The sequence below is a fragment of the Centroberyx affinis genome, unplaced genomic scaffold (assembly GCF_046629955.1).
Source record: "Centroberyx affinis isolate AG114_WGS23_722 - 3 ecotype Tasmania unplaced genomic scaffold, CSIRO-AGI_Caff_v1 ptg000562l_1, whole genome shotgun sequence".
Taxonomy (NCBI): domain Eukaryota; kingdom Metazoa; phylum Chordata; class Actinopteri; order Beryciformes; family Berycidae; genus Centroberyx; species Centroberyx affinis.
In genome coordinates, this window is record NW_027279205.1 from 61,064 (window position 1) to 72,849 (window position 11,786).

At 42.1% G+C, this 11,786-nt stretch overlaps 3 protein-coding genes across 3 annotated transcripts; 1 reads left to right on the forward strand and 2 right to left on the reverse strand.

Moving 5' to 3' along the window:
* Positions 1-53: 53 nt before the first annotated feature.
* On the reverse strand, positions 54-2,253 carry nedd8 (NEDD8 ubiquitin like modifier). Its single transcript, XM_071518266.1, has 4 exons — positions 1,961-2,253; positions 1,757-1,804; positions 1,565-1,647; positions 54-1,232 (listed from the first exon to the last, which is right to left on the reverse strand). The coding sequence occupies exons 1-4, from the start codon at positions 1,976-1,978 to the stop codon at positions 1,103-1,105; spliced, it is 279 nt and encodes a 92-aa protein (XP_071374367.1). The 5' UTR covers positions 1,979-2,253; the 3' UTR covers positions 54-1,102.
* A 202-nt stretch (positions 2,254-2,455) lies between these two features.
* On the forward strand, positions 2,456-8,825 carry gmpr2 (guanosine monophosphate reductase 2). The gene is made up of 10 exons (XM_071518278.1): positions 2,456-2,530; positions 3,132-3,280; positions 3,872-3,991; positions 4,711-4,794; positions 4,911-5,084; positions 5,344-5,425; positions 6,010-6,116; positions 6,617-6,659; positions 6,782-6,941; positions 7,404-8,825. The coding sequence occupies exons 2-10, from the start codon at positions 3,194-3,196 to the stop codon at positions 7,591-7,593; spliced, it is 1,047 nt and encodes a 348-aa protein (XP_071374379.1). The 5' UTR covers positions 2,456-2,530; positions 3,132-3,193; the 3' UTR covers positions 7,594-8,825.
* Positions 8,826-9,428: 603 nt separating this feature from the next.
* LOC139643105 (E3 ubiquitin-protein ligase TRIM15) lies at positions 9,429-11,036 on the reverse strand. The gene has a single exon (XM_071518267.1). It carries the CDS (start codon positions 11,034-11,036, stop codon positions 9,429-9,431), a length of 1,608 nt encoding a protein of 535 aa, XP_071374368.1.
* Between the last annotated feature and the right edge of the window lie 750 nt (positions 11,037-11,786).

An 11,786-nucleotide genomic window follows, 5' to 3' on the forward strand; every position in this document is an offset into this window, starting at 1 on the left:
CGTCGCTGCCTTTGTTCAGCTTGTGTTGAAAACAATTGTCATTTTACACAAAAAAGCATTAATTTTGAGTGAATACACTGTAGCTGTGACACATTTTTGAGCATTTTAACATAACTTTATTCTACTGACAAACTAATCCACAGCATTAATCAATTTCAAAGAATTTCACACACTTTTGTACACACTGTAAACTTCAAATCTCCTTCAAATTGGTGCTCTGGGAGGGAGAGGGAGAGGACACGGGTGCTGACATGACAGTATTTTCCAGATGCTAAAATTAAAGATTGCTTCTCTCAAAATGAAAAAAAAAATCTCTTAACACTCCATTTTCTGGGCTCATTCCTTGTCATCTTGCAACAGTGAAGTTTGCAGACAGTCCACAGCAGCTGAGATTCCCCAATCAGTGCCTACAACTCCAGCAAATTGGGATTCATATAAAACGATGCAACACATTATCTTATAAGCTCAGCACTTATCCAGCTTTTAAATGAAACGTGGAACACGCCCATTCCACTTGTGAAGCAGGTGTAAAGCAAACTATATGGTACATGATTCAAAATGAGTGGCAGGAAGTTTCCACTGACACTTAGCAAAGCATTTGTCCTTTACTTATGTGGGTATTTTTTTTTTTTTCATGGATATATGTTCCCTTAAATGTGCTGTTACCCATCCTTTGCAAATCTGATTGAGCTACATGGGTGCGTGACGAGAGAAAACGACTGGTGACACACTGATATAGCCAGCAGCCAAAGATAATTATGTAAAAAGAAGCGAACAGGGGCGGAGAGAGAACAACAGAATAAAACACAGGCCACAAGTAACTTTGTCTTTTCTGCCAGCCCAAACTTAGTATGTGGAGTGTCTCACCGCAGCAATGCTATAGGGGGAAGTGTTACACATTTGCAGCCAACACTTTTGTGGCTATTAGGGGAGAGGCAGCAACATGGCCGCCACAAGTAGAACCTGATCTAACTCTTTCTATCAATGGCTCTGTGCTGCTTACGATGCAGCCAGGTGACTCAGCAACCGGTGGCTGTGTGTCTTCAGTGTCTCCAATCGATGCAGGCATTGCAAATGCTAAGGCAGGTTTGGTAGCGACGGGCTACAACGCAGGCTTGGAGCAGAGGCTTCTGGGACAGCGGAGGACCAGTCCTCCTCCTCGGAGAGCAAGGACCAGATGGAGAACGGAGCCGCCCTGGATCTTATAGTCTGCTGCTGTTTTCTCATCGTTCCTGAGAACAGAGCAGAAGGGGATACAGACTGGATGAGGTTTTTTATATGTATTAACTGTGCTGTGAGACAATAAAGCTGTATGCTATTACATATGCACAGATATAGATTCCTGTATTTAGAAATTAATTTTACAATTGCATGTCAGTTTCACTATGAACACAGGGACCATTTTGCTCAATGACAAATAAGAGGCCAGGTCACACAATAGCATAAAATAAACATCATCAATCCATTTCCTTTCAACAGTATCAACACCCTATAGCCTAGGAGACATAAAAATGTAAACCACTTTATTAAACTTATATCTATAGGAACGGTATCTCAGTCTTACATCTGTTTGCCACTGTAGATCAGCCTCTGCTGCTGGGGAGGGATCCCCTCTTTCTCCTCCACCCTTTCTTTAATCCGCTCCACCTGGATGGAAATAAATGCAAAATATCACGTTCACACACGCTGGCCGAGAGGTTATCATCAGGATTTTAATCAGACTGGTTTGTCCAGTGGGGGAAAAAAAGAAACATACCTTATCTGTGGGCTCTATGTCAATCTCTATCTCCTTTCCAGTGAGAGTCTGAGAATGGAGAGACAAAATATAGGCCCTTATTTAACAAATTATTTAAGAATAATGCCACTGTACACCGATTATTGAAGTAAAATATGAATAACAGCCCGGAATTGTGGTTGGGTTATTCAAATGGTTAGCTAAACGCTGTTGGCTTTGCCTTACCTTCACTTTTATCAGCATTTTGACTTCTTCTGTGTTCACAACAGTCACTGAAGTTACACCGTTATAATGATGTGTTTACTGAATATAAGTTGTAGATGAAAAATAATAGTACAGTATCCTAATTTGGCGAGGACATTTGATATTCCTTCCTTTCCAAAAAATTCAACGGGTGTTCCTGTGTCTCGCGAGCACTCCCACCCTCCCTCTGTATGTATCTCAACGGTTCCGCACCTCGATTTCGGAGCTACGGTTTGGTGCTTTTGCCCTCAAAAATAAAACACCACATTTGGCAAAATGTTTATTAAATTGATCCGGATATCACCTCCACCACAAGCAACGAAAAATGCGTTTGTTTAATAGTAAAACTATCTTCACGACATCAGCGTAAAGTGACGTAAAGCGAGTCTTGTATTTGTAGTTTTTGTTAGCCTATCAACGACGGGCAAAGGCCCTTTAAAAACTACAAGGCGGTTGTCAGTTGGTGTGTCCGCCCTCGTAAAACTTCCCGCTCACACACTGGCAGAGGAAGCAGCACTGTAGATCAAAGCTAAGTTGCATACATTCCTAAAGGTAAATTCTTTCTTTTGCCAAATATATAAGATAACTACATTGTTTATAGTTAGTATGCTAAGCTAAACAGGTTGCAGTACAAACTGACGGTAGCTTCAATACTAACACTTTCGGCTGGTGTTTCATAACCTTGAATTTTGACAGGGCATGCTTGCTAGCGGGTCGGCAGGCTGTATAGAGCTGACAGATGAGCTAAAGTAACGATCTTATAATCTATGTGGTATGGTTACAATAAGTGTGAGTAGTATTAGCAATAAGCAGCTGTATAAGCAGCTGTTTCAATAAGTCATTTTAAAAACAGTTGGTGTTATTACAGTTGGACAAAATGGTAATTACACTCATTTTAAATCATTTGATTGCGAGAATCAGAATTGATGGGAAATTGTCCCTCCAAGCCATGAACAGGCCCTTATTCCATGCATACTTTTAATGACATATGAAAAAATGTATGAGACTGCATGTATTGATTAAGGAAAGTGTGTGTGTGTGTGTGTGTGTGTGTGTGTGTGTGTGTGTGTGTGTGTGCGTGGAGGGGGAGGGGATAGGCAGAGAGAAAGAGCTGAAAGCACCATTCTGACCTCTGACTTCCTGTCTTTCACAGATTCACATACCAGGATAAACACATTTCACCTTTTTACAGTAGTGGTACAACCTGTTGCCAGAATGCCTCGCATTGAGAATGACATCAAGCTGGACTTTAAGGATGTACTCCTCCGTCCGAAGCGGAGCACACTCAAGTCTCGGAGCGAGGTATACAGTCATGTTCTTATTCCACATTACTGACTTGATTATAGCATTAGTAAAGTGTAACTGTCACATTATTGCACATCACATCACCTACCTGTCTGCATCAGCCTATGTCCCACCAAGGAGTGTTTTCATTTTCTTAAGCTTTTGTTTATTTATTCATGGAAAGGTTTGCTGAGCACACATGCTCTTTTTCAGCAACACCCTACAGTGACACACATTCACACTTGTGTATAAACAGTTTTCTTCTCTTGGCCACTGAGCAGCTCCACTGGGAGTTTTGGGAGTTTGCCTCGCTCAAGAACACCTTGGTAGTAGTTGCTGAGGTAGGGGAGTGTTACTGATTCACTTGCCCTGCCCAGATTTTCCCAGCTGGTCCAAAGATTCAAGTACTGACCCCGTAGTTTCAAGCTTGCCTCTCTAAAATTTAGGTTCCTGCTGCCCTGTGACTATGGAATATAACACATCATGAGTAGACATTCAAACTGATGCGGTTTCCCATTCAGTTGCACAAATCCATAAAACCGCCAAGGTATGCCAAGCTTATATTTTTCAACTTACATCACCCTGCAATGCTTTTCTCCCCTCTCCTAGGTAGACCTGATGAGGAGCTACACCTTCAGGAACTCCAAGGGCAGCTACAGAGGGATCCCCATCATCGGTGCCAACATGGACACTGTGGGTACCTTCGAGATGGCCCTGGCTTTGCACCAGGTAAGCTCAGCATTTCATGAGATGTGTCTAAATCACTGATTATTTCATACAGAGCTGCATAATCGATTTGGAAGCTTCTTGCTAGACTGTCAGGTGTATGTTTTGCTGAAAGAAAAAGTGATTAAGGTGGTCCATAATTAACAAAACTAGTTCTGCTGAATTTAATCTAAGGCCATGAACGCTATAATGCCTAATATTGCCTATATTACATGGCAGGTTGATAAAAGATGACAAACCAGTCAAGTCCCATTTGGCTTTTCCAAAGTTCAGATTAAAAACAAGAGGCGGTAAAGCCTTTCCCATAAGGGCTCCTCGACACAAGAGCTGGCCAAATCTGTAGCATCTTTTAAATATCTTCTTAAAACAAATTTTTGTAGACCTACTTTTAGGTAATGATCTAGAGTTATTCTATACATCTAACTCTAGCAATGCAACCAGTCTCTATTTATTTCTGCTGCTATTTAAAAGTTAGTCATAATTTTACAGTGTGCTGAGAGTAGAGGCAGGGCTAATAGTCCCCAAGCTTGAGGGGGCCCTTCAAAGAGGAGAGGTAATGCGGTGCAAAATTAGATGCATCTGGCTTTGGGTCCCATTATCACATCTTGTCAAGGGGGCCCAGAGTTTCTCGCAGCGCCCCTGGACTCCGGTAAGAAGTTTATAACAACAATCTCTGCACAAACAGTCTGTTCAGTCTGCTGTTTTCTTGTTTCTTCCTCTAGTTCACTCTGTTCACCACTATCCACAAGCATTACTCTGTGGATGACTGGAAGGAGTTTGCAGCAAAGCATCCAGAATGCATAGAGGTATTTCAAGTGTAAATTCTTCACATTATCCCATGTTTCACAAGTTTTCTGGTGGTGGAATTTGTGGTAACTGGACATTCTCTCCTTCTTTCTCTCTCCCTCTATTTATCTCTCAGAGTGTAGCAGTCAGCACAGGGACCGGTGACGGGGACTTTGACAAGATTTCGGCCGTCTTGACTGCGGTGCCCCAGATACAGTACATCTGTGTAGACGTGGCTAACGGCTACTCTGAGCACTTTGTCCACTTTGTCAAAGACGTCAGGCAGAAGTTCCCGTCACACACTATAATGGTCAGTGGCTGTCTGGTTTATGCAAGTTTTCTCGTTCCCACATCATCTGGGAAAATCTGGGCGGGGAAAGTGAATGAGAAACTGTTTACAACTACTGTTTAGGTGATAGAAGTACTGTGGTTGTCCTCCCAAGCTGTGTAATGTATGAAACTGTATGAGTGTGAAGCTGGGCGGTGGTGAAAAAGGGCATGCATGTTCAGTTGACCTTTCCTGGATAAATAAAGGATTAAAACATTTTTTGTTTTCTTCTTTTGCTCAGGCAGGAAACGTGGTGACAGGAGAGATGGTGGAGGAGCTGATCCTGGCTGGCGCTGACATCATCAAAGTAGGCATCGGACCAGGTGATCACAGCATAACACTCACTAACACGTTTCTACTCGGCTTGGCTTGCGTACAGTCTGCAAAAAGCATTACCTCACCTTCACCTCATGCAGACGTCCACTTTGAATTTAAAATAAACCACAATACTCTGTCACTACATCTTGACATATAATAATAATGCGCATACTTCAGGGAGCCTCCTTGACTTGGAGTTAGCCATGACATTCAAATCCTCTTAATTGTGTTTTGGCACTATTAATTTATGTTGTAACAGAATATCACCACATAACAACAGCACTTGATTTAAATAACAGTGTTTGAAAGTAACTAGCCTGGGTCAAATAGTTATTTGCAAATAATAAAATACAGTGTCAGGTAACTTCGCACTCCCAGCAAAATGCACTAAAGTAACTAACTTTATAATACTTTCCTGTGATTGTCTACACTTTTAGGCACACATTATATTGTGCCATGTGGCAAACCCCACCCATTTGGTACAAATGAAGGCTAAAACAAACCACAAACAATCCTATTAAAATCCTGTGTGTCCCTGGTGGGTAAAGCAGTCTTACTAATCATGTCTTCCTTGTGTCTTTCTCAATAGGATCTGTATGCACCACTCGCAAGAAGACTGGGGTTGGATACCCGCAGCTGAGCGCTGTGATAGAGTGTGCAGACGCAGCCCATGGCTTGGGCGGCCACATCATCTCTGTGAGTGTCTTTGTTCTATAAAATAACCTTTCATCTAATAAGGATTTTCTGCACTCTAGCTGAAAACTCAAATTTAGTGAAAGCCTTCCTGACCCTTCCCATCCTCCTCTACTTGATCTTCCATCTTCACACTGTGTATGTAGACTATACAGATCGTAAAAGATTATATTTATAGTTGCATTTGTTTTGTTTATTATATAGTTATGCAAGTACTGATGGTTGATAGCCTGTCCTGCATTACTTGCCATAATTCCATCTGTCCATTGCTGTTCCCAAGGTCATTGTGATTTGTTTGCCAAAAGTATATTTCACCCTGAGAATGTGCAGCCTTATGTTATTTTTTCCGGGCTGCAGAGATGCCATTCTTCTACAAATGGGTTGCATTATATATACAGTATATATCCTAAACTAAGTACAAGCAAAACATAGAGGTGCACTCATAGCATAGTCTTCTTCTCCATTGTTCTTCACCTTTTTTTTGTCCTGTCTCTTTCATGCAGGATGGAGGATGTACTTGCCCAGGAGATGTGTCAAAGGCATTTGGTAGGTTTTAGTGTTTTACTCTAATTCAAAACATAACACACTTTCTTCCACACATAAAATACAGCGTGTTCCTTAGAGAAGTTTCTTGAAACATCCGTGGCTTCACACCATTTGTCTCTCAGGTGCAGGAGCGGACTTTGTGATGCTGGGTGGTATGCTGGCAGGCCACTCAGAGAGCGGGGGCGAGGTCATTGAGAAGAACGGCAAGAAATACAAGCTGTTCTATGGCATGAGCTCTGACACAGCGATGAAGAAACACGCTGGGGGCGTGGCTGAGTACAGGTCAGAGGGATACAATGTTGCTGAGTTATTTTGTTAAAGGTTTACTTTGACATTTTGAATTTCACCTGGTTATTTTCCTTCGCCAGACACACATGAGCTTGCAGCTAGCTGTGCCCTATGGTGTCAATGATGAATGCTAACAAAGCTAACAAGCCATTTTTGGTCCTGGGGCCCCAGACCTCCAAGGCACTGAGAGCCCTGGGTTTGGCTGTAGTTTCATTGTAAATTTGCCCTCCATTCCAAACTTACATAATATTTTGGCTTTCATCAATAGCTGCACATTGAGAAATGTTTAGTATTCCTTGCCTAACCTATCTGATGGGGTGGACACCTGCCTGGGTACAATACTTGAAGGGGCAGATAAGTACAGGCTCCAGTGTTGGGAGGCACAAAACATTCTTACCCTGTGGCTCCCAGCAGGATAATCCTGGCATCTCCTCCTCTCTCTCTCTCGCCCTGCAGAGCGTCCGAGGGGAAGACAGTGGAAGTTCTTTACAAAGGCCCAGTGGAGGTGACAATACGAGACATCCTGGGCGGGGTTCGCTCCACCTGCACCTACGTGGGGGCAGCCAAGCTGAAGGAGTTGAGCCGCAGGACGACCTTCATCAGGGTCACCCAGCAGCTCAACACCGTCTTCGGCAATGACAGCTAAGTCCCCGGCCGGTTCTGGGGCCTGCCTGGTTCAAATGGAAGGGTGTGTCTGCGATGTTTTTTGTGTTTTGAACATGTATACAACACAGGTGGACAAACGCATACACACAGGCGGACAAACACATACACTCATACACACATACTTCCTTATCCTTACTTTTACATATAGGTGACATAAATTGGTGTTAGGTTATTTGTCTATCATGTTCAATGCAATATGGTTACAGCCTCGTTTTTAGCCACAAAGTGTTTCCAGAGTCAGCGTCTCCTGACAGTAAGAGAGCTATAACGGTAATTTTCCAGCTCTTGGCATGTCTGCCATGTCTTATCATTCCGAAGTGAGCACTTCTTTATAACTTAATCTTTTCTTTACATGTATGCAAATCTGCTGTTTTAATTTTCCAGGCATCTCACCGCCAAGCTGTAAAGCCACAAGCCATAAACAGTATATACAATATGTCTGTGTGCTCTGTGCCGAGATCACAAGCCTTTGTCACCAAAAACCCAAATTATAACAAATGTCTTAAATTATTTAAAGACTAAATGTTTATGCAACTGTAGTGGCCAATTAAGAATTGAAATATTTTTATACTTTCAATCATTCACTGGTAAGTTTTGCACTTTAATGATTTGTAAGTTGAGTTATATTTAGCTTCCCTAATTGTCTCATGGAAATGTTGAACTGACAAAATCTAATTAGCAACACAGTGTTTAAGACTATGGGGTCATACACTGTTTCCATCTCGCTATGTATCTTACATAATGCAATGTTTTAATTAGTAGATAGGCCATTTTTACCTATCTAGATCAACTTGGGAGAATTTATATATGGACCAGTGCATGTTGAAACTTACCTCTAGTACAGTACCAGAGTACCTCAGTAATGAACTGCCCTATTCACAGCAGAGACGTTTTTAAACACAAAGATATTTACAGCTTTTCTGTTCTCTGGTAGTAGCTTCTCCTGATAGATACCAAAGTTTGTGCGGTTTTGTTCATCATCAGTATTCGGTATGGTTTTACTTCACTCAGTGTGTCTTTGTAGTTATTCCATTTCAAACTGTTACTTTTCTGTAGTGTTTTATATTGTAACATTGATGTGATAATGACGGTAATTTTCTATGACAGCAGAACTTATAGTCAAATGTTATATGCAGTTTTTGTGTCACTTTTTGGTCACTTTCTTCACACTTTCAATCTTATCCAGTCAATAAAAGATATCCCATATATGTTACAGTCTTACTGACTTCTTTATTCTTGATTGGATCATCGACAATATCTGTACAACACAGACACAAATTTCCTTGTTGCCGTTCTGACATCTGTAGACATATTAAAATATGTGTTGTCAATGGAGCATTCATGACCAGTAGGTGGAGACAAACACCTTGAACTGGTAGAAAGAAGGAGCAACAACATTACAACTCCTGAATGAAAGCCCTATTACTTATGTACATTCAAAACATTACCATTAACAAAAATTAAACAAAAAAGAAACAACTTAATCTCATCATCAGAATGACAAGATATTCAAGTGACCACATTCCACTGTCTATGTTGATGTTTAATGTCTATTATTGTGTACACTCAAAATAGTCAAATCTTTGAGATCTGGTTATGGACAGGCTAAATACTCATAAGACAACTTAACACTAAGCTTAAAATACATAACATAATAAACATACATAAACTAAATTCATGTTCATCCAATGAAAGCAAGGAAAAAAATGTAATCCTGGTAGTGATTCTTAGCTTGTATAATAATTAGCAATGAGTAAAAGCAAATGGGGAGATACAGGCTAAGTGCTTGAGCATGGACAACAACCTGCCTGTCCATTACAGAAGTTCACAAAGAACCTCTGTGATGCATGGGCCACCAATAACTCCTCCACAGGAACAAGTGGCCTGGGGAGACTTGGAGTAATGGCATCCTCCATAACTGTATCCGCTGCTGGTCTCAATGTAAACTTTCCCACATGAGCACCTCCATTGCTGTTGGGGCTGTTGCTGCATTCCAGAATGATTCGAACTCTTTTGGGCCTTTTTCTCTTCAATGTTAACAAAGGGGAACAGGCTACTGCTGTCGAAGCTCATATTTATTGTGAGTATTTCTACCCTCTGGTGCTGGCCGCTCCTGCTGAAGAAGGATAATGAGGAAGCAGACAGGTTCCTGAACACCTCCACTTTTTGGGGGCGGGGCGTTCTCCAACCTCCATTTTCACCTGGACATTTGATCAACTGAGATGAAACCCTGCGTTTTTTTCCTGTTTTGGGCAACTCGGTTTTCTGCAGCCCAAAAGATGAATCTTCTAAATTCCCTGATGCATCAATAAAATCATGATAATCTATCGTGAGAGAGCTGAGCTGGTTACCTTGGCAGCGCAGTCCATAGACATATCCATCCTTCAGGTTCTTTGCAGATTCTTTGTCACATAAACCTATGGTCCAGTCACAATCTTCCGAAAGGCTGAGCATCCATTGAGACTGTGGCGGAAAACCAGAATCAGAATAGGCACTGCGGATCCTAAGAGTGTGGGCAGACAATGGCCCCAACCAACTACTGTAGAAAACTTTCCTGTGGTCCTTGGACAGCGACATGCCAGTTCTCCAAGTCTGTGGGACAAAGATCTGGTCTGAGCTGGTAGTTACGACTTTGTGGTGGTTCTCTGGGTCGACCAGAGTCAACAAGGAACCCCATAACTGGACTGCTTGCTCCACCATCTCTTCACCAACCTGCCTTAACTCCTGAACCAGTTTGACACGGTCGCTGCCAGGCTCCAACCCTTTTCTCATATCCACAGCCTTGGCCTTCTCCAAATCCTGATGCACCTGAGAAAACATCTGCAGGAAACGGAAGGTGTCCTTCTCGTTCTGTGCCACTTGCATGCTGCTCTTGCTGGTTTTGATGGACACCATACGGGCAGAGACAGAAGTTTGGACACTGGTCAAGGTGATGTCACGCAATTTGGACACAGCCTCGATGAGACGCACGCTGGAAGAACCCAACTTCTCTCTTTCACCTTTCTCCCACTTTTCCAGACTCACATTCTCATCCTTCGCCAAGGCCTGCTGCTCAGCGTTGAGCTTTTCCATGAGCTCTTTGTGGGCTGTGGACAGGGTCTTCATATTGTGTAGGCGGTGCTGATCCTCAATGGCGCAGGAAACACACACACAGGTCAGATCATCCAAGCAATAGTACTCCAGCAGCTTGCCATGTTGGGGGCATTTAGTGGTCCCACCTAAGCCAGCAGCCCCTGAGGCCATAGGCTCAGTCAGAGGATGAGTTTGTAGCAACACAGGAGTGGTCAGGTGGGCCTGGAGGTGGTGGACGCACATGGAAATCTCGCACTTCATGCAGGTCTTCCGTGCCGCTTTCCTGTCCTCCTCTGTACACATGTCGCAAAGAACAGCTTGCTGCTGGTCCTCTTGTAGATTGTCAGACATATTTTCAAATGCTGGGAGATCCTAAAAAAATGCTGGATTTGAGTTTTCTTGAGTTTTGTTCAGTGTTGAATAAAGTCCTCAGGATGCCCCTTGTGTGTTTCTGGTTCTTTTTAGACACCAGATCTGGTCTCAATAAACTATTTTGAAATTTCTTGATTTAGTTGTTCACCTATCTCTGTCTCTGGTCTCTCAGTTTCTGGTCTGATAGTTTGTGATCCGCCACTGTGTCACTCCAGAGCAGTTTGTTACTGGGAAATGAAACTTACCTTTGTATACAATGTGGGTGTTGGTCTTTTATAACCCGTGATAACTCATGTGACTTGAATAAAAAGGCAGTAAAACTATGAACTTCAGGCAGCAATCAGCCTATGACAATCTGCCTCAAATAAAATATATTTTGATCATGTTTGATCATCTTTTCTTGAAAATATCTGATTTTGAAATAATGTACTTGTATTTTATATTTATATCATACAACTAGCCTACATCCGTTTAGAGTTTAACATAACGACCATGCAAATGAGTACCACAGAAACCATCAGGCTATAGCCTACATCATCATAAATCTACAGGATCACAGGACAGGCAGCAACATAGGCCTACCTACTCTAACTTTCAGAGTGAGTGAGTGAGTGAGTGTAAATAAAGTAGTGAGTCCTTATTGAAGGACACTCATAGGACAATCTCATAGACTGTGTAAAAAACAAAAAACAAACAAACAAAAAAACAGTGAAATCCTGAATATAACTG

Coding starts and splice junctions, on each gene's coding strand:
- nedd8 (XM_071518266.1), bottom strand. Junction 1,648..1,756: donor ACATAGAGCCCACAGATAAG/GTATGTTTCTTT, acceptor ATTTCCATCCAG/GTGGAGCGGATTAAAGAAAG. Junction 1,233..1,564: donor ATCTACAGTGGCAAACAGAT/GTAAGACTGAGA, acceptor CTCTGTTCTCAG/GAACGATGAGAAAACAGCAG.
- gmpr2 (XM_071518278.1), top strand. CDS start 3,194: ATGCCTCGCATTGAGAATGACATCAAGCTGGACTTTAAGGATGTACTC. Junction 3,992..4,710: donor TGGCCCTGGCTTTGCACCAG/GTAAGCTCAGCA, acceptor TTCTTCCTCTAG/TTCACTCTGTTCACCACTAT. Junction 5,085..5,343: donor TCCCGTCACACACTATAATG/GTCAGTGGCTGT, acceptor TCTTTTGCTCAG/GCAGGAAACGTGGTGACAGG.
- LOC139643105 (XM_071518267.1), bottom strand. CDS start 11,036: ATGTCTGACAATCTACAAGAGGACCAGCAGCAAGCTGTTCTTTGCGAC.